This window comes from Siniperca chuatsi, linkage group LG9 (assembly GCF_020085105.1).
Source record: "Siniperca chuatsi isolate FFG_IHB_CAS linkage group LG9, ASM2008510v1, whole genome shotgun sequence".
Lineage (NCBI taxonomy): Eukaryota > Metazoa > Chordata > Actinopteri > Centrarchiformes > Sinipercidae > Siniperca > Siniperca chuatsi.
Genome location: NC_058050.1, coordinates 1,230,931 through 1,254,689, shown reverse-complemented (window position 1 = coordinate 1,254,689; position 23,759 = coordinate 1,230,931). Strand labels below are relative to the sequence as shown.

The 23,759-nt window shown below is 51.4% G+C and overlaps 1 protein-coding gene across 1 annotated transcript in view; it reads left to right on the top strand.

Annotated features, from left to right (window-relative positions):
• cpne4a (copine IVa) overlaps positions 1-23,759 on the top strand; it is a 93,433-nt gene that overhangs the window by 31,181 nt on the left and 38,493 nt on the right. Inside the window, exons 4-7 of the mRNA XM_044206872.1 lie at positions 2,627-2,698; positions 16,812-16,886; positions 17,919-18,002; positions 20,030-20,119. Of these exons, the coding sequence (XP_044062807.1) occupies positions 2,627-2,698; positions 16,812-16,886; positions 17,919-18,002; positions 20,030-20,119 (321 nt within the window). The remainder of the gene's footprint in view (positions 1-2,626; positions 2,699-16,811; positions 16,887-17,918; positions 18,003-20,029; positions 20,120-23,759) is intronic.

The window sequence follows — 23,759 nt, the reverse complement described above, 5'->3', positions numbered from 1 at the left end:
ATTATATTTCTGTATTAGGACAAGGACAGCATAACAATTACCTCAGAGATCAGTTTATATTTTTATTATTATCATCAAATCTCACGTTCAGCCTCAAACCAACAACGTGTCGCTCCGTCTCTCAGCATCGTCTCACTTCCTGTCTGCGGCTCGTAGCTGCGAGCCCATTGGTTCCTGCTGAAGACGGAAATCTTTAAAAACACCTCACAGATCTGTAGTTTCCTGTTTAAAAAGGCTCAGTGTCAATGTCACCCGGTGCAGCAGAGCGGCTCGCTGATGTGTTTTAACAGTTTCTGGACGACGACGGAGGAAGAAGATCCATCAGCTGTGATTCACACACACACACACACACACACACCTGTTAGCAGAAACGTTCGCTGCTGTTTGAGTCTGAACACGAGGGATTTGATGTCGTGAAGAAACACAGAAAATATCCCCAGATATTAGATCATATTTTGAAAAGTTTGACTGAAAGACTTCAGCAGTACATGTACACATACAGTGTGTGAGCTGATATTGGCGAGAAAAGGCTGGAGTGTGGCATAAACTCATTTCACTGCAGACTTCTGGCTAAGAGAATAAAAATACAAAAAAAGAAGAAACATAGTGCGTAAAAATAAATTTGCATAGTGTTTGGTCTTTTGTTTGGAGAGTTTAACGGGCGGCTGAACAGCGAGGAGGAGACGTTGGACAGATTCTCCATCTGCTGTTGGTCTCGTTATAAACGGAAGTTAATGCTTCTCACGAGGAAGCCGGCGTGCGGCGGCGGGGCGACGCTGTGGACTTCCTGCCGGGGGGAGAAACTGTGTTGGAAGAGGTTTAACATGCAGAGTGCGTGATGAAACAATCGGCTCAGATGACGGTTGGAGAGCCGAGTCGGGAAAAGCCTCCTCTTCCTCCTCGTCTTCATCTCCTCGTGTTTGTCTCTGCCAGCAGCGCCGCTCGGCTCGGCTGCCAGCTCCTCGACCGGCCAGATGGCTGACGGAGCGCTGGAGGTTCCTGCTAACAGGCCTGGAAGAAACACTCAGAAAACACTGGCACACGGAGCTGGGAGAGGGCTCCAGCTCCAGGCCGCTGACGGTGCAGCTTCCTGTTTGTTTCCTGACAGCAGGAGGGCGGAGGGAGAAACAGGAAGAACAGAAGCTGCAACTTCCAGAGGAATTAAATTACAAGAGACCTCAGTGTGGACGGTTTGACCTGTATCAAAGAAAAACATATTCCAGTTAGTCTCATTGTTGTTTTCCAACTCTGATAATCACTGGCAATAAACAACACCTGTCCCCGTAGCTCTATACCTGCGAGGACCCTCAGCAGCCAGGTCTCCGCCCGCTGCTGCTGCTGCGAGAACGCGAGCTCATTGGCTGATCGAGCTCGTCAGGCTTCATGACGTCAGCAGTTATTCACTCACACACAGCTTCCACGCCTCGGACAGGAAGCACATTTAGGCGATATTTCTTTTATGTGCAAATTAATAAAGTCCATAAAAACAGGTAGATGGAAACACACTGACATAATCCATTCCCTTGCCTCTAATGTAACGTTAACTTAAACCTGATTCTAATCTTAACCCTGAAATCAAGTCTAAACCTTCAAACGGCACTTTTAAGAAGCGAGAACTGGACAAAATATCCTCGACCATCTAGACTCCCGCAGAGCTCTGTCTGCGCTGGTTTCCTTTTTCTTTCTTTGCACATAAAGTTTGCTTCTGTTCTGCGTCTTCTGCAGTCTGTGACTCTCAGACCTCCATCAGACCGGAAGCGGGATTTTCGTTTGTTTCCAAAAATGTCAAAACGTTCCACAAAATGTCCTCATGGTGTGTACAGAAACGTACAGAACAGTGCAGTGCATACAGATGAATGAATTCTGCTTTCAAATGAATCATTTTCTACTTCCTGGAAACTTTCCTCCAGAGAAGAAACAACGACCTGTAACTTCCTGCTGCTGCCATGACTTGGCATCGAGTGTTAACGCATGTGCAGTGACAGTCGACCACGCCCTGAATCAGACGGTACATGTGGTTTATCTAGAAGCGAAAGACCTTTAGTATCGCAGCTGAGAGCTGCTGTTCCAGTTCACAACAGCTCACACCTCCTTCAGTATTTCCTCTGGACTCGATGTCGGTCGAGTCCAGAGGAAATAGCTTGTGAACTGGAACGTGTTTATGTTTGTTAGCTTTGTCTTTTAAGCTCGGAAAAGAAGACAAGATGGATTATTTAATTAGTATTTATTTATTTTTTACAATATTACATAGTAAATGCTTTTGTCATTGTGATTGATGTTGTAGATAACGATGGTCTGAAGACTGGACCATGAAAGATGCTTTAGTTGTGTGTCTGTTGTATGTAAATGTGTTCGCTGCACGCTGGTCCTGGCTCGGACGGACTGATGGGGTCGTGTAGGCTCGTGTGGGCTGAGCACATTCATGTCAGCATAATCTGAATCAGCTGCTTGGATTGAACACAGCTTTGTTTTGATTTTGGATACAAACACTCTGTTGTTTAACGTTTATGTTATATTTGAGAGCACAAATCTTTCGTTTTTTCACCCCGACACCTGCCAGACTCACAGCATGTGTGTGTCTCTGTGAATACCTGTGTGTTAACCTGCATTGTTTGTGTGCATACAGATCATCTCTCAGAGGAAACTGTCCAAAGCTCTGCTCAGACCAGGAGGCACCGTGGGAAAGGCTATCATCACGGTGAGCCTCACTCTCGTACTGCTTCACCAACACTCTGGTCCCACTTCAGAAGCAGAATCAGGTTTTCACATACGAGGAATTTGCTTTGGTATTTTGGCGCATAACGGTCACAATAAACATAGTAAATGTAAAGAAAAAACAAGTACTGCAAAAATCAAGAATTACAAATATAAAATTTAAATTTACAATAAAAAATCTGAAAAACTAAAACTTTAAGTAATTTAACCAGAGATCAGAACCTAAGCCACCATCAACCTGTGGAGGTGAGATAAAAACAAACGCTGACAACTGCTGATTCTGAGGACAGACAGGATGAACCAGAGATCGCCTACACGACCCGGAACACGACGAACCTAACGCCACCATCGCCGTCTACCACGACCAGAAACACGAGGTGAGATAAAACGACGCTTCACGCCGAAACACACGCGCTGCTGACGCTGGAGGACAGCTGCGCCAATAACGACGCCTCACGACCGGAACACGACGCGCAATAACGACGCTTACACGACCCAAACACGACGCGCGCCAATAACGACGCTACGGGACCGGAACACGACGCAATAACGCCGCCTACACGACCAGAAACACGACGCGCCGCGCAATAACGACGCTTCACGGACCGGAACACGACGCGGCGCCAATAACGACGCTCACGGGACCCGAAACACGACGCGCACGCCAATAACGACGCCTCACGGGACCGAAACACGACGCGCGCCAATAACGACGCTTACACGACCCGAAACACGACGCGCGCCAATAACGACGCTCACGGGACCAAACACACGAACGTCAATAACGACGCTCTACACGACCAGAAACACGACGCGCCACCAATAACGACGCCTCACGGGACCGAAACACGACGCGCGCCAATAACGACGCCTACACGGACCCGAACACGACGCTGCGCCAATAACGACGCTTACGGGACCAGAAACACGACGCGCGCCAATAACGACGCGTCTACACGACCAAAACACGACGCCACGCCAATAACGACGCTTCACGGACCAGAAACACGACGCTGCGCGCAATAACGACGCCTACGGGACCAAAACACGACGCCAATAACGACGCTCACGGACCGAAACACGACGCGCGCCAATAACGACGCCTCTACACGACCAGAAACACGACGCCACGCCAATAACGACGCTTACGGGACCAAAACACGACGCGCGCAATAACGACGCTCACGGACCAGAAACACGACGCTGGCGCCAATAACGACGCCTACGGGACCAAACACGACGCCGGCGCAATAACGACGCTCACACGACCAAACACGACGCGCCAATAACGACGCCTCACGGGACCAGAAACACGACGCTGCGCCAATAACGACGCTCACGGGACCAAACACGACGCGCCAATAACGACGCTCACGGGACCGAAACACGACGCGCATTAACGCCGACGTCTACACGACCAGAAACACGACGCGCGCCATCAATAACGACGCTTCACGGGACCGAAACACGACGCGGCGCCAATAACGACGCTTCACGGGACCCAAACACGACGCTGCGCCAATAACGACGCCTCACGGACCGAAACACGACGCCGCATCAATAACGACGCCTACACGACCCGAAACACGACGCCGCGCCAATAACGACGCTACACGGACCAAACACGACGCGGCGCCAATAACGACGCCTACACGACCAGAAACACGACGCTACGCGCCAATAACGACGCCTACGGAACCGAAACACGACGCGCCGCCAATAACGACGCTTACGGGACCCTGAAACACGACGCGCCGCATCAATAACGACGCTTCTACGGGACGAAACACGACGCGGCGCCAATAACGACGCCTACACGACCAAAACACGACGCGCGCCAATAACGACGCTCACGGGACCGAAACACGACGCTGCGCAATAACGACGCCTACACGACCAGAAACACGACGCGCATCATAACGACGCTACGGACCGAAACATGACGCGCGCCAATAACGACGCTTCACGGGACCAAACACGACGCGCGCCAATAACGACGCCTACGGGACCGAAACACGACGCCAAGGCCAATAACGACGCCTACACGACCCAAACACGACGCTGCGCCAATAACGACGCCTACGGGACCCAAACACGACGCGCGCGCCAATAACGACGCTCACGGGACCAAACACGACGCGCGCCAATAACGACGCCTCACGGACCGACAACACGACGCCAATAACGACGCCTACACGACCAGAAACACGACGCGCGCCAATAACGACGCCTACACGACCCAAACACGACGCCGCGCCAATAACGACGCCACGGACCAGAAACACGACGCTGCGCCAATAACGACGCTCACGGGACCGGAACACGACGCGCGCCAATAACGACGCCTACGGACCAGAAACACGACGCGCGCGCAATAACGACGCCTCTACGGACCCAAACACGACGCTGCGCCAATAACGACGCTCACGGGACCAGAAACACGACGCTGCGCGCCAATAACGACGCTCACGGGACCAAAACACGACGCGCGCCAATAACGACGCTTCACGGGACCAAAAACACGACGCGCGCAATAACGACGCCTACACGACCAAACACGACGCCGCGCCAATAACGACGCCTACACGGACCAGAAACACGACGCACGCGCCAATAACGACGCCTACGGGACCAAACACGACGCTGCGCCAATAACGACGCCTCACGGACCGAAACACGACGCGCGCCAATAACGACGCTTCACACGACCGAAACACGACGCTAAAATAACGACGCCTACGGACCAAACACGACGCCGCGCCAATAACGACGCTTCACGGACCCAAACACGACGCGCGCCAATAACGACGCTCACGGACCAAACACGACGCGCGCGCAATAACGACGCTTCACACGGACCAAACACGACGCCGCAAGCGCCGCCAATAACGACGCCTACGGACCAGAAACACGACGCTAGCGCACAATAACGACGCTTCACGGGACCCGGCGCCACACGCGTCACGCCTACACGACGCGCCAATAACGACGCCTACGGACCCGAAACACGACGCGCGCCAATAACGACGCCTACACGACCAAACACGACGCGCCAATAATAACGACGCTTCACGGACCAAACACGACGCACGCGCCAATAACGACGCCTACGGGACCCGAAACACGACGCGCGCGCCAATAACGACGCTCACGGGACCGGAAACACGACGCGCGCCAATAACGACGCTACGGACCCAAACACGACGCGCGCCAATAACGACGCTCTACGGGACCGGAACACACGCGCGCCAATAACGACGCTTCACGGACCCAAACACGACGCCACGCCAATAACGACGCCTACGGACGGAACACGAAACACGACGCTGGCGCCAATAACGACGCCTTCACGGGACCGAAACACGACGCCCGCGCCAATAACGACGCTCACGGACCGGAACACGACGCGCGCCAATAACGACGCTTACGGGACCCGAAACACGACGCCGCGCCAATAACGACGCCTACGGACCAAACACGACGCCGCCAATAACGACGCTCACACGACCCGAACACGACGCTGCGCCAATAACGACGCCTACACGACCGAAACACGACGCTGCGCCAATAACGACGCTTCACGGGACCAGAAACACGACGCTGGCGCTAATAACGACGCTTACACGGGACCAAACACGACGCTGCAATAACGACGCCTACGGACCGAAACACGACGCGCGCCAATAACGACGCTCACGGACCCAAACACGACGCCAGCGCAATAACGACGCTCACGGGACCAAAAACACGACGCTGCGCCAATAACGACGCCACGGGACCGAAACACGACGCCAAGCGCCAATAACGACGCTCACGGGACCGAAACACGACGCTGCGCCAATAACGACGCCTACGGGACCAAACACGACGCCGCGCCAATAACGACGCTCGACCGAAACACGACGCTGGCGCCAATAACGACGCCTACAGGACCCGAAACACGACGCCGCGCCAATAACGACGCTCTACGGACCAAACACGACGCCGCGCCAATAACGACGCTCACGGGACCGAAACACGACGCTGCGCCAATAACGACGCCTACGGGACCTGAAACACGACGCCAAGCGCCAATAACGACGCTTACACGACCAAAACACGACGCGGCGCCAATAACGACGCCTCACGGACCTGAAACACGACGCGCGCCAATAACGACGCTTACGGACCTCACGGGACGCCAATAACGACGCCTACGACACGACGCCAATAACGACGCTACACGGACCGAAACACGACGCGCGCTAATAACGACGCCTACGGGACCAAACACGACGCCGCCAATAACGACGCTCACGGGACCAAAAACACGACGCGCGCCAATAACGACGCCTACGGGACCAAACACGACGCGCGCCAATAACGACGCTCACGGGACCCGAAACACGACGCGCCAATAACGACGCCTACGGGACCGGAAACACGACGCGGCAAATAACGACGCTCACGGACCAAACACGCCGCGCGCCAATAACGACGCTACGGGACCGGAAACACGACGCGCGCCAATAACGACGCCTACACGGACCAGAAACACGACGCGCGCTAATAACGACGCTCACGGGACCCAAACACGACGCGCGCCAATAACGACGCCTACGGGACCAAAAACACGACGCGCGCCAATAACGACGCTCTACGGGACCCAATAACGAACACACGCTGCGCGTCAATACGCGACGCCAATAACGACGCCTACACGGACCGAAACACGACGCCAATAACGACGTCTACGGGACCTGAAACACGACGCGCGCCAATAACGACGCTCTACGGACCGAAACACGACGCGGCGCCAATAACGACGCTCACGGGACCGAAACACGACGCGCATCAATAACGACGCTACGGACCTGAAACACGACGCTGCGCCAATAACGACGCCTACGGACCCGAAACACGACGCTGCGCCAATAACGACGCCTCACAAACACGACCCGAAACACGACGCGCGCGCCAATAACGACGCTCTACGGGACCAAACACGACGCCAATAACGACATCTACAGGAGCTGAAACACGACGCCGCGCCAATAACGACGCCTACACGACCAAAACACGACGCCGCATCACTAACGACGCTCTACACGACCCGCGCCAACAACGATCTACGCGCACGACGCCAAGGCAATAACGACGCTCTACGGACCGAAACACGACGCGCCATCACTAACGACGCCTACACGGACCTGAAACACGACGCGCCGCCAATAACGACGCGCTACGGGACCAGAAACACGACGCGCGCCAATAACGACGCTCTACAGGACCAGAAACACGACGCCATCAATAACGACGCCTACGGGACCTGAAACACGACGCGCGCGCCAATAACGACGCTCACGGGACCCGGAAACACGACGCGGCGCCAATAACGACGCTACACGGACCTGAAACACGACGCCGCGCCAATAACGACGCTACACGGACCTGAAACACGACGCCGCGCCAATAACGACGCCTACACGACCCGAAACACGACGCGCGCCAATAACGACGCACGCTTCACGGACCAAACACGACGCAAATAACGACGCCAGGACCGAAACACGACGCGCCAATAACGACGCTCTACACGACCCGAAACACGACGCCAAGCCGACATAACGACGCCTAACGACCCAAAACACGACGCGCATCAATAACGACGCCTACGGACCCTGAACACCGCCGCGCCAATAACGACGCCTACGCGCCAATAACGACATCTACAGGAGCTGAAACACGACGCTGCGCCAATAACGACGCTTACGGACGGGACCCGAACACGACGCGCGCCAATAACGACGCTTCACGGGACCTGAAACACGACGCGCGCCAATAACGACGCCTCACGGACCGAAACACGCGCAATAACGACATCTACAGGAGCTGAAACACGACGCGCGGCGCAATAACGACGCCTACAGGACCCGAACACGACGCGCGCAATAACGCACGACGCCACGGGACCCGAAACACGACGCGCAAGCGCCAATAAACGACGCTCACGGGACCCGAAACACGATGCGGCGCCAATAACGACGCCTACAGGACCAAAACACGCCAATAACGACATCTAATGGAGCTGAAACACGACGCGCGCCAATAACGACGCGTCTACAGGACCCGAAACACGACGCGGCGCCAATAACGACGCCTACGGGACCCGAAACACGACGCGCGCTAATAACGACGCTCTACGGGACCCGAACACGACGCGCGCCAATAACGACGCCTACGGACCCAAACACGCGCAATAACGACATCTACAGGAGCTGAAACACGACGCCGCGCCAATAACGACGCCTACACGACCCAAACACGACGCGGCGCCAATAACGACGCTTACACGGGACCCGAAACACGACGCGGCGCCAATAACGACGCCTACGGGACCCGAAACACGACGCGCGCCAATAACGACGCCTACGGGACCCAAACACGACGCGGCGTCAATAACGACGTCTACAGGACCGAAACACGTCAATAACGACATCTACAGGAGCTGAAACACGACGCGGCGTCAATAACGACGTCTACACGACCCGAAACACGACGCGGCGTCAATAACGACGTCTACACGACCAGAAACGCGACGCGGCGTCAATAACAACGTCTACGGGACCCGAAACGCGACGCGGCGTCAATAACGACGTCTACGGGACCAGAAACACGACGCGCCGTCAATAACGACGTCTACACGACCAGAAACACGACGCGCCGTCAATAACGACGTCTACACGACCAGAAACACGACGCGCCGTCAATAACGACGTCTACGGGACCGAAACACAACGTCAATAACGACATCTACAGGAGCTGAAACACGACGCGGCGTCAATAACGACGTCTACGGGACCCGAAACACGACGCGGCGTCAATAACGACGTCTACGGGACCGAAACACGTCAATAACGACATCTACAGGAGCTGAAACACGACGCCGCGCGCAATAACGACGCTCACGGGACCGAAACACGCCAATAACGACATCTAACGGGACTACGGGACCAAACACGACGCGCGCCAATAACGACGCCTCACGGGACCGAAACACGACGCGCGCCAATAACGACGCTCACGGGACCCGAAACACGACGCGGCGCAATAACGACGCTCACGGGACCGAAACACGACGCGGCGTCAATAACGACGTCTACGGGACCCGAAACACGACGCTGCGTCAATAACGACGTCTACGGGACCGAAACACAACGTCAATAACGACGTCTACACGACCAGAAACACGACGCGCCGTCAATAACGACGTCTACGGGACCGAAACACGACGCGGCGTCAATAACGACGTCTACGGGACCCGAAACACGACGCTGGCGCCAATAACGACGCTCACGGGACCAAACACGCCAATAACGACATCTACAGGAGCTGAAACACGACGCGCGCCAATAACGACGCCTACACGACCAAAACACGACGCGGCGCCAATAACGACGCCTACACGACCAGAAACGCCGACGCGCGCCAATAACAACGCCTCACGGGACCCGAACGCGACGCGCGTCAATAACGACGCTTCACGGGACCAGAAACACGACGCCCGTCAATAACGACGACGTCTACACGACCAGAAACACGACGCGCCGTCAATAACGACGCCTCACGGACCCAGAAACACGACGCGCCCGCCAATAACGACGCCTACGGACCGAAACACAACGCCAATAACGACATCTACAGGAGCTGAAACACGACGCGCGCCAATAACGACGCTCACGGGACCCGAAACACGACGCTGGCGCCAATAACGACGCTCACGGGACCAAACACGCCAATAACGACATCTACAGGAGCTGAAACACGACGCCGTCAATAATAACGACGCTCACGGGACCGAAACACGCCAATAACGACATCTACGGGACCCGAAACACGACGCGGCGTCAATAACGATGTCTACGGGACCCGAAACACGACGCGACGTCAATAACGACGTCTACACGACCAGAAACACGACGCGGCGTCAATAACGACGTCTACGGGGCCGAAACACGACGTCAATAACGACATCTACAGGAGCTGAAACACAACTGCGTCAATAACGACGTCTACACGACCAGAAACACGACGCGCGCCAATAACGACGCTCACGGGACCGGAAACACGACGCCGCGCGCGTCAATAACGACGCTCACGGGACCCGAAACACGACGCGCCGTCAATAACGACGTCTACGGGACCGAAACACGACGCGGCGTCAATAACGACGTCTACACGACCCGAAACACGACGCTGCGTCAATAACGACGTCTACGGGACCAGAAACACGACGCTGCGTCAATAACGACGTCTACGGGACCGAAACACGACGCGGCATCAATAACGACGTCTACGGGACCCGAAACACGACGCGGCGTCAATAACGACGTCTACGGGACCCGAAACACGACGCGGCGTCAATAACGACGTCTACGGGACCCGAAACACGACGCGGCATCAATAACGACGTCTCACGGGACCCGAAACACGACGCGGCGTCAATAACGACGTCTACGGGACCCGAAACACGACGCGGCGTCAATAACGACGTCTACGGGACCGAAACACGTCAATAACGACATCTACAGGAGCTGAAACACGACGCTGCGTCAATAACGATGTCTACGGGACCGAAACACGTCAATAACGACATCTACAGGAGCTGAAACACGACGCGGCGTCAATAACGACGTCTACACGACCCGAAACACGACGCTGCGTCAATAACGACGTCTACGGGACCAGAAACACGACGCTGCGTCAATAACGACGTCTACGGGACCGAAACACGACGTCAATAACGACGTCTACGGGACCGAAACACGACGCGGCATCAATAACGACGCTCACGGGACCCGAAACACGACGCTGGCGCCAATAACGACGCTCACGGGACCCGAAACACGACGCGGCGTCAATAACGACGTCTACGGGACCGAAACACGTCAATAACGACATCTACAGGAGCTGAAACACGACGCTGCGTCAATAACGATGTCTACGGGACCGAAACACGACGTGCCGTCAATAACGACGTCTACGGGACCGAAACACGTCAATAACGACATCTACAGGAGCTGAAACACGACGCTGCGTCAATAACGACGTCTACGGGACCGAAACACGACGCGGCATCAATAACGACGTCTACACGACCAGAAACACAACGCGGCGTCAATAACGACGTCTACGGGGCCGAAACACGACGTCAATAACGACGTCTACACGACCAGAAACACGACGCGGCGTCAATAACGACGTCTACGGGGCCGAAACACGACGTCAATAACGACATCTACAGGAGCTGAAACACGACGCGGCGTCAATAACGATGTCTACGGGACCGAAACACGACGTGCCGTCAATAACGACGTCTACGGGACCGAAACACGACGCGGCATCAATAACGACGTCTACGGGACCCGAAACACGACGCGGCATCAATAACGACGTCTACGGGACCGAAACACGTCAATAACGACATCTACAGGAGCTGAAACACGACGCTGCGTCAATAACGACGTCTACACGACCCGAAACACGACGCGGCATCAATAACGACGTCTACACGACGCGGCGTCAATAACGACATCTACGGGACCGAAACACGACGTCAATAACGACATCTACAGGAGCTGAAACACGACGCTGCGTCAATAACGACGTCTACACGACCCGAAACACGACGCGCCATCACTAACGACATCTACACGACCCGAAACAGGATGCGGCGTCAATAACGACGTCTACGGGACCGAAACACGACGCGCCATCACTAACGACATCTACAGGAGCTGAAACACGACGCGGCGTCAATAACGACGTCTACGGGACCAGAAACACGACGCGCCGTCAATAACGACGTCTACACGACCAGAAACACGACGCGGCGTCAATAACGACGTCTACGGGACCCGAAACACGACGCGCCGTCAAAAACGACGCCTACGGGACCCGAAACACGACGCGCCGTCAAAAACGACGTCTACGGGACCGAAACACAACGTCAATAACGACATCTACAGGAGCTGAAACACGACGCGGCGTCAATAACGACGTCTACAGGACCCGAAACACGACGCGGCATCAATAACGACGTCTACGGGACCCGAAACACGACGCGGCGTCAATAACGACGTCTACGGGACCCGAAACACGATGCGGCGTCAATAACGACGTCTGCGGGACCGAAACACGTCAATAACGACATCTAATGGAGCTGAAACACGACGCTGCGTCAATAACGACGTCTACAGGACCCGAAACACGACGCGGCGTCAATAACGACGTCTACACGACGAAACACGACGCGGCGTCAATAACGACGTCTACACGACGCGGCGTCAATAACGACGTCTACACGACGCGGCGTCAATAACGACGTCTACGGGACCGAAACACGACGTCAATAACGACATCTACAGGAGCTGAAACACGACGCTGCGTCAATAACGACGTCTACGGGACCCGAAACACGACGCGCCGTCAATAACGACGTCTACGGGACCCGAAACACGACGCGGCGTCAATAACGACGTCTACGGGACCGAAACACGACGCTGCGTCAATAACGACGTCTACGGGACCCGAAACACGACGCTGCGTCAATAACGACGTCTACGGGACCGAAACACAACTGCGTCAATAACGACGTCTACGGGACCTGAAACACGACGCCCGTCAATAACGACGTCTACGGGACCGAAATACGACGCTGCGTCAATAACGACGTCTACAGGACCCGAAACACGACGCTGCGTCAATAACGACGTCTACGGGACCGAAATACGACGCTGCGTCAATAACGACGTCTACAGGACCCGAAACACGACGCTGCGTCAATAACGACGTCTACGGGACCGAAACACGACGCTGCGTCAATAACGACGTCTCCAGGACCTGAAACACGACGTCAATAACGACATCTACAGGACCTGAAACATGACGCTGCGTCAATACTGTGACTATTTATCCTGCCATCTATCTATCCTGTCATATTTCAGATGTAACAACATAAAATGTGATACATCTGTCAGTTGTTTATTCTAAACGTTAATGCATGTATCCAGGCCAGCTAGCTAACTGTCAGTTAGCAAGCTCATTATCTCATTAGCTTGGTGGCTAACAGGACAATAAGTCTCTACAGTTTATTAGAAGCTGTATCGGTATGATGTCCTGGAACAGCTGCCAGTTGCTTCGACATTGTGATCCATCAAACCCAGCTTACAATGTTGATGGGTGGGAAGCCAATGAGGGATCAGGTCCTTATCGCTGCACTAGAAACACCTGACACATTTTTTTTTTCTTGACCATCTAAACTCCTGCAGAGCTCTGTCTGTGTTGGTTTCGTTCTTAACGTTTGTTTCTGTTCTGTGTAGTCTGCAGTTTGTGACTCTCAGACATTAAAACCTCCATCAGACAGGAAGCAGGATTTTCGGTGGTTCTGTGGTTTTCCAATCAGCTCTGATAACTCTGATCCTCTCAGCCGGACCGACTGAACCGTCCTCTGCTGCTCACACGGATTTATTTGTTCATTTATCCACAAATTCACGGCTGGAAAAATCCCTCTCTGATGTTTCTCTTCACCTCTGTGGACACATGAAACGCTTCAGGGGGATTTATTTTGAAAGGATTTCTGAGCAGGAAGCAAATCTTTTATTTCCTTATTTCTGTCTTTTGTAAAGTCTTTTTGTTTCTTTCCCTTTGTTTTGTCCTTCTTTCATTCTGTCTTTTTGTCCCCATTTCCCTTTTACCCCTTCTTCCTTTTTCCCTTCTTTCTTCTCTGCCATTGTTTCCTTTTCTATTTGTAGTTTCTTTCTTTGCCACTGATTGAAGAGCTACTGGAACAAAGAGTTTCTATTTGTAGTTCTCTTTCTGATTCTGATTCTCCATTTCATTTCTTCTTTATTCGCGTCTTCCCTATTTCGCTCTTCCTTTCTTCCTTCATCTTCACTTTCTTTCTCAACTTTCTAAACTGTTTTCTTTTATTTGTCTTTCTTTCTTTCCGTCTCTCTCTGCGTGTCTTTCCTGTTAAAGGAAGGGACGAGTCGAGTTTTTCTTTGCTTCATTATTTTCGTCTTCATGCTGAAACCGAACTTCGAACCTCCCGAGAGGTTTTTGTAGAATCTGAACTGCTGCGGGTCGAAACAACAGATCTCAGGTCAGTTAAAGTTAAAAACAGAAGGAGGAGACAGGGTCCTGATCCTGGTTCAGCTGATCCTGAACCAGCTGCAGGTTGTTGTTGTTGTTCTGAGTCATTCTTCCTTCTTTCCCTTTATGTTTCTTTCTTCCTTCTCTCCTCCCTTCCTTCTTTCCTTGCTTCTTCTTACTTCCTTTGTTTCATCCTTTCACTTCTTCTCCATGTTTCTTATTTTCCTCCTCCTCTCCTTCCTTCTTTCCTTCCTCTGTGTATTCATTCTTCTTCTTCTTCTTCTTCTTCAGATTGTCTCTCCTCGGCAGCTTTGTCTTCCTGTTTAAAGCTTCTTTGTGTTTTTCCTCCTCAGGTCATTTCTGTCTGATGAACTCTGTCAGTCTGTTTACATGATAGCAAACGTGAAGAAGCTGCAGGCGAAACGCGCTGTTCGCTCCTGATAAAGCCATTTCATTTCGCGGTGGATCATTTTGATCACAAACACTGGCTGTGCAGAGCTTCATGTGTCAGCTGCTCATCTGAATATTATCCTGTTTAGAAAGTGTAATATATCATCCACGAGCTCTCATGTCGCTGTCAGATGTAAATGTGTTGATGCTTCAGGGGAAAATCATCACAGGATGAAAAGCGGTACGAGATGTTTTAATAAACTGACTCGAAAACTCTTCATCAGTCGAACTACAGAGTTCACACATTTATTCTCGGTGACCTTGGCTCTGGTGCCGCCATCGGGACAAAACTTCCACATGTACACATGAAACCATCTGAACTTGTTTATGGTTAAGGAATGATGCTCAGTGTGAAGATAAACCAACGCTGACAGTTTGAAGCAGACGCGAGACGACCTTCCAGCCGGCAGTCACATGACCTGAAGAGGAAAAACACGAGCTTACTGTTGGATGCGTCAGTACATTTAGTTACTAGTTACTTTGCAGGTTACGGCTTTTCAACCCCTTCCTGTCCAGAGAAAACCACGTATCTCCAGATGTGGTGATTTTGAATGTTTGTGATAAACTGAAGGATGAAGTTTTCCTTGATGGGCTGAGAAAATTCTCCTACTTCTGAAGCTTTAAACCACGGAGGAGCGGAGCGTGGACTCGCCTGTTCTGCAGGAAAACCTTCTACGCCTACGGCACTCCGTCCACTGAATCCAACCATCTTCATCCCGTCGGATATAAAACCCGTTACAGAGGGAAAAGAGGCAGGTGAGGAGGGGTGCGTTGCAGACTCAAGCCCGGTTTATGGTCGACGTTATTGCGCCTTTCATGCCGGGCCTGTAGCTGTCGCGGCGCTTGGTCGTGCACCTCTGAATTTCTGTAACTAGGCGCCCAGGACGTGCGGCGCGCTTTATATTTCAACATGGATGCCGAAGATGGCTGAGCAAACACTCTACAAACACCAGTACCGCCCTCTTTAGAGAGACCGCGAGGGACAGCCAAATGACTCTCAATTCGTGGAGAGAGGTCGCCGCCACACAGGCAAAAGAGAAATGATTTTGTAGGAAAGTATGAGGGATCGCCATGTTGGACACTCGTTGACTTGTTGCTTATTCACAGGATATTTTGTTTGCACGCCCCCTGGCTTGTCGGAGAATATAGCAACGGAGATCGCCTCGGATCAGCTGGGAAACGCATCGTCGCAGAGCTGAAAACAGGCTGTTTCTCTGAGCTCAGGAAGAGTTTTTAGAGATACGTGGTTCTCGCAGGACGCCGACGCTGCAAACACGTGACCTTATAGACCATGATGCATTGCTGCAGGTTAAACTGCCCAACAGGATATAAAGCAGCCAGTGTTGAGGTTCTAAAAGTTCCTCATTGTTCTGAAGGAGCAGGTTGTGTTTGTTCTCAGTCTGATTGAATATTCAGTGTTTGAAGTTGACTTAATGACGGCGTCCTCTTCTTATCAAAGGGAATGTGTGTGTGTGTGTGTGTGTGTGTGTGTGTGTGTGTGTGTGTGTCTGCAGATCACAGCAGAGGAGCTGACAGGGAACGACGACTACATCGAGCTCTCCTTCAGCGCCAGGAAACTGGACGACAAGGTACCAGCTGTGTGTTTGTGGAAAACACAAGTTCCCATAAAATAAATCATTACATTTTATCGTGAAGACTTGGTTTAAGGTTAGGGTTCGGGTTCAGGTTCGGCAAGTGGTGGATAGGTTCAGGGTGAGTCTCCAGGAAATGAATGTAAGTCAATATAATGTCCTCTAAAGTGATGGAAACACGACTGTGTGTGTGTGTGTCTAACGACGACTCCTAAACCCTGATTCTCGTCTTCAGGTTTAAAATAAAACTGATGACACTTCAGCGTGACGTTTCCACTGAGAGAAGTATTATGTTTGTTCTGGCTGCTACATTTTAGATTTATATTTCATACTGTTGATGTCTGGTGGGTCGAATTCGAAGCAGATGCAGATTATAAACCGCTGGTTTCTAAACAGAAAATGGCTGAATTGGGTGAAATCTCAGCCCGTACATCTGCACACAGACAGACAGGTAAAATATACCGTGCTGCTCAATAAACAAAACAAACAAATCTATCAACCAATCAGCCATCAATCATTTGAAAAGTTTGCATATTTAAATTGAGTAATCACAGTCAGACTGACTCGTTAGCAAAATGCTACACTAGATGGAGCTAACTCTTTAGCATTACAGTCGTCCACAAACACCCGCAGCTTTTCCTGTTTTTGGCCATGAAAGGTAAAAAAACAGTTATGTAACTTACATAAAAGTTACATTTTACTGTCAGCAGTTAATATTTTTCCACGTTTTCCATATTTTGCCTCGTTGCATTTCTGTCAAATCCACCTGAGCGCTTTACTTTTTGTTTGGTCTCGACTGGCTGTAAGTGAGCTCCATCAAACACCGTTAGCAGCCATTAAACGTGTACACTATAGTGCTGGAACCCAGTGTGAATGATAACTTTCTAAATATGTACGTAAATGTCCTTTAAAAAGACGGCCAGCAGCTTTCCAAACATCGTGTCCACAATAAATCTTGCCTGACTGTATATTCGGGTGCGCTCCACCTCTGTTTGTCTCAGCTAATCTGTTTTCTGTTTGCGTTTGCAGGACTTCTTCAGTAAATCCGACCCGTTTCTGGAGATCTACAGGCTGAACGACGACGCCACGCTGCAGCTCGTCTACAGAACTGAGGTACAAACGCACGCCGCGCTAACACTCGCAGTGACATCACGAACCAACACCGTGAGCTCATCCCAACCTCGCTGCGTCCTCGCTCACCTGTACACCTGTTGCCACCTGTACACTCGTTATCCTATTTGTACGATAATCTGGCCTTTGGTATTTCCTGTAACCTGTTAGCTTACATGCTAGGCTACATAGTGTGTCTTGTTAAAGCGTGACTTGGTGAACCCGTGGAATAAATGACGACGAGTATCGTGTCTTTGATCATATTTGGGATCTGGTGTTTACGTGGAACATGAAGAATCTGGTTATTCGTCTCCCAGCAGACGTGATCAGAACAGCATCCGGGTTTCCTGCAGCCACGATGTTCTGTACCAACAAGGAACCTGGATCAGGTTTCTGTCCGAGTGCTCCAGGTAGCATGTCCAGGTGTCTGAAACCAGGACGTGATGTCAACATTCAGCACGTGACCAGGAGACGTGTGTGTGTTTATGTTGCAAACTCAGTTCTGGCTGCACTGTACACTGCGACACATGAGGTGGTCTTTGTATGATTATACCTGTCCCACCGCTACCTGTCCCACCGCTACCTGTCTCACCGTTACCTGTCTCACCGCTACCTGTCCCACTGCTACCTGTCTCACCGTTACCTGTCTCACCGTTACCTGTCCCACTGCTACCTGTCTCACCGTTACCTGTCCCACTGCTACCTGTCTCACCGTTACCTGTCTCACCGTTACCTGTCCCACTGCTACCTGTCTCACCGTTACCTGTCTCACCGTTACCTGTCCCACTGCTACCTGTCTCACCGTTACCTGTCTCACCGTTACCTGTCCCACTGCTACCTGTCCCACTGCTACCTGTCTCACCGCTACCTGTCCCACCGCTACCTGTCTCACCGTTACCTGTCTCACCGTTACCTGTCCCACTGCTACCTGTCTCACCGTTACCTGTCTCACCGTTACCTGTCCCACTGCTACCTGTCTCACGTTACCTGTCTCACCGTTACCTGTCCCACTGCTACCTGTCTCACCGTTACCTGTCCCACCGCTACCTGTCCCACTGCTACCTGTCTCACCGTTACCTGTCTCACCGTTACCTGTCCCACTGCTACCTGTCTCACCGTTACCTGTCTCACCGTTACCTGTCCCACTGCTACCTGTCTCACGTTACCTGTCTCACCGTTACCTGTCCCACTGCTACCTGTCTCACCGTTACCTGTCCCACCGCTACCTGTCCCACTGCTACCTGTCTCACCGTTACCTGTCTCACCGTTACCTGTCCCACTGCTACCTGTCTCACCGTTACCTGTCTCACCGTTACCTGTCCCACCGCTACCTGTCTCACCGTTACCTGTCTCACTGCTACCTGTCTCACCGTTACCTGTCTCACCGCTACCTGTCCCACTGCTACCTGTCTCACCGTTACCTGTCTCACCGTTACCTGTCCCACTACCTGTCTCACCGTTACCTGTCTCACCGTTACCTGTCCCACTGCTACCTGTCTCACGTTACCTGTCTCACCGTTACCTGTCCCACTGCTACCTGTCTCACCGTTACCTGTCCCACCGCTACCTGTCCCACTGCTACCTGTCTCACCGTTACCTGTCTCACCGTTACCTGTCCCACCGCTACCTGTCCCACCGCTACCTGTCCCACCTCTACCTGTCGCACCGTTACCTGTCTCACCGCTCCCTGTCCCACTTCTACCTGTCTCACCGCTACCTGTCCCACCTCTCCCTGTCTCACCGCTACCTGTCTCACTGCTACCTGTCTGTCAAACCAGAGCTGTCGCACACAAAGCGATGTGAACACTTTCATATATAAAACCGACCTGATCTCATGTGACTTGTCGTGTGCAATCTCATCACTTATCAAAGGCGTTACCTGGTCGAGGACGTGTTCATTCAGCTGTTTGCACACAACAGAGACGTGAGATGACGAGCGTTATTAACTCTGCGTGCTCCGCCATCTTTGTTCTTTCAACAACCTGTGAACGACGTAAAGTCACGAGTTTCGTGTTCTCTCTCTTTCTCAGACCGTTATGAACAATCTCAACCCGGTTTGGAAAACCTTCAAAGTTTCTCTCAACTCGCTCTGCAGTGGAGACCACGAACGCAAGCTGCAGGTACGCACACACACACACACACACACACACACACACACACACACACACACACACACACACACACACTGTGTCTCTTGTATCAGTCGATGGATGTTGTGGCTCCAGTCTAAATGTGGACGTCTGATTGGCTGCAGCAGGAGGTCGACCTGACAGCTGTTCCTTTCTGAAAACTTTGCATCTTAACTTTCGTGTTTATTTTGACCTTTACTGATTTTTAAGAGCGGGCCGGTACGTGGCAGCAAGTATTTTAGGGCTACAGGAGCGAACACCTGACAGGAAGAGGTGCGATCCAGTCGACAGTAAAATGAAAAGAAAACTCGAAGAATCGATCTAAATTTGCACTTTGTTGATTTTTTTTTATCTACAGTCGGTCTGAAAAAGGCTCCAGGAGGAAATCTCATCTTCCAAAGTCCCTTTTAATCTGCTGAGCGTTGACTCAGACTGATGTCATGTCTGGAGCTTCGGCCAGGTGAAGTCTGGTCTGACCGCACAACAACAAACACGTTTTCTTCCTGCTAAAATAACACATTTGTCCTAGTTTGACACGTTGGAGATACAAGGTTTTCACCTGACAACGCGACTGTGTTGAACCCTCCAGAGCAACGCGTTCGTCGCACGTCGTGTTCGTTTGATATTTTCCTGTGTTTTCGGCCCGGCGGCCCTTCAGTCAGTCCGAGGGCCACGGGTTGGGCCCCCTGTCAGCAGCTCAGAGAGGACGGAGGAGGAAGGAGGAAGGAGCTCACAGTATCGGGGCTTTACTGTTTAAAGAGTGCTTCACGTTTCCTTTAGCTCTGAACATCATAAATAGGCCAAGCGTCAAACCTGCCGTTACACCGGTGCTCACTAAGAAACACGTTCATTTTAAATAGCCATCAGTTATTAAAACATTTATTACTAAAACTATGTCACTAACACTTTACACATCCAAACACACCATAAGCTGCAGCGGCACACGCGACGTCTACGCGCTCAAACGTCCCCGTGGTCCCGATGGGTGCAGTACGACGCGCCTGACGTGCTGATAGAGCGCGGCTGTGGCACTCGGATCCGTCATCCGATAGATTTGAAATCCTGCTGAACCAATGGCACGCCTGTTCTAGGCGTGCCACGTGTCCACGTTGACTCTGATGAAGACTCAGTTGTGTCCAAACGTTAGGCTGCAAACCACTCGGTGAGCTCCAGTCTCTTTTTGTCTTAATTCCATTTCAGCTGTCATTTAAAAACATTATTTCCCATTCTGGTTTTTAACGATTAACGATGCCCGTCCAAGACGCTTCCTCTGGCCGCAGGAGGTGAGACGGCGTGACGCTCCCATTGGGCTAACTTCTAGTCAGTGAAATAATAGTAAATTAAAATGTTCCGCCATTTTACTGGGGGCCCACAGGAAGTCCCACAAGGACCCCTGGGGGTCCCCGGGCCCCACTTTGAGAACCACTGCTTTAGACAGCACTGTCTGGGAATGCAGACGTTTTCCACATATAATTAATTAGGCTATTAATTCTGCCATCTTGGTTTCTATGTACGTACAACAGGAAGGATAAACGGCTCTGCTGGGTCCGCGGACGTTTCCACAGTTTGTTTTTCCGTTTGGACCAAAAAATGAAGAAACAGAAGTTTCCAAAAAAAATGGAAAAACCAAGCCGTTTTTTTGTTGTCTGAATCCAAAAATGAAAAACAACAAAAACAAATTCACATAACGGCCCAATTTAGTTTTTTTTTTTTTTTTTTGCAAATTCCTTTTTTTCAAGAAATAAGAAAAGCAAGAAAGTCAATATATCAAAATAAAAGCCAAGCAGATAGCGGCCATTCTGTAACACAAGCACATGGGTAACGTTAAAAACAAACAAATAAATAAATGATTTATGTTAATTCATAATTTGAGGTCTATTAACGCCACTGAATGTTAAAAACAGCTTTGTGTTTCTTCGTTTTTTGGTTCAAACGAAAAAAACAAACTATCAAAACGTACACGGACCCAGGCTACATTAGCCGCTACCAGCAACAACACACCCCAATCTCCCGCCCAGCTGTCGGCGGACCGGTTGCATTGTGGGTAATGTAGGCGGCAGGATTCGACCAGGAAGAAGAATGCGTGGAATAATGGACGACGTCTCCGGTTCTGCAGCGTTACAGGAGTGAAACCATAAACGCGTTGTAGCGCCACCTACAGGCGGCAGAATCATATGTTCATGTGTCGGCTTCTCCGCGTTGCATTCAGGGATTTATGGAAATTTATGGAAAATATAAAGGAGATATTTTGTTGAAAAAACCCCCCACATTTTGCTTCTCTGCCTCACAGTGCAGGATTTATGATTTATGACACACGCACACACACACATGCACGCACACACACATGCGCGCACACACACACACACAGTAAATGGCCCACTTGCTCACTGAAACTCCTGCATGAATATATGAAAACACAAAATCACCAGACTGTTGAGAAGTGGAACATGAGGCGTGTGTGTGTGTGTGTGCGCATAAATTCATGAGATCGTGGTCTTCCTCTCTCGCTCTGAGACGGCGTTCTTGTTCACGTCCTCTGATTCCTGAACTCTGTCAAACTGTCCTGGATTCGGTCCTCCCGCTGCTCGTCACGGTCCCGGTGCTGCCAGTCGAGCCGCCCCGCTGCGTCCAGTGGGAGGACTCACGTGGACCAGCGGGACTTCAGTTAACGCCACAAGTGCTACGTTTACACACGTCTTCATTTTTATTTCAGGTCTTATCAAGAGTGAGTCTGAATTTTCATTTCAGTACTAAGAATGTTTTGTAAGTGTCACAGTACAGTTCTGTTTTTCCCACTTTAGTTCACATGCTGCACAGTTTTCTGGACATTTCAGACGGAAACAAGGATGAACTATCAAACAGAGCGTTTATTAACGTTTCTTGTTGGAAAGACAGAGGATTCGGTCAAAACGGGGGATGTTTCTCTGCTGGAAAATGAGTAAAGCAACTTGTTCTGTAGTTAAAATATAACTGAAAATATAAGCAGCATCACTAGTTTCCTTTGAACGTTTCCTACAACATCTTGAGTAAAAGTACATATTAGTTGTATTACCAGTAAAATGGAACTAAAGTATCAAAAGTTAAAGTACTCACTATGCAAAATGTTAAATTATGGAGCCTTCAAGGTCCCGAAAGATGATGTGTTTTTTTTTTAATCTTATGCACGCACAATAGGATGTAAACATGAGGTTTGTTTAAAAAGCAGAATCTCTACTGATGAAGCATGAAGAACATCTGCTCCTTCATGTTGTTACACAAAAGATCTGCAGATTTCAGTCAGTCAACTCACGTGGGAAGGATTATTACGTGGATGTAGGTATGTGGATACGTACAGCATTTATATCTGACATCGTCACCCCCCACAGGGATAAACCGAGCCCCGCCCAGGAGAGACTGGGGAGTGCCAATGTTTTTTTGTGCTCGTTTTACGTCGAATCCTCCAGTTAAATTGATTCACCGCTACTTCATATTTACAATATGCCAATATCCACAAACCGCAGTCAGTTTCAGCCAATCAGCAGCCTCCAGAGCTGAGCGTCGGAGTCAGAGCGGAAGCGCGTCTCGCTGCAGTTCCCCTAACGTCCACTAGATGCTGCTGTGAACAAACCGAGTCAGTACAGTCTGTGCACAA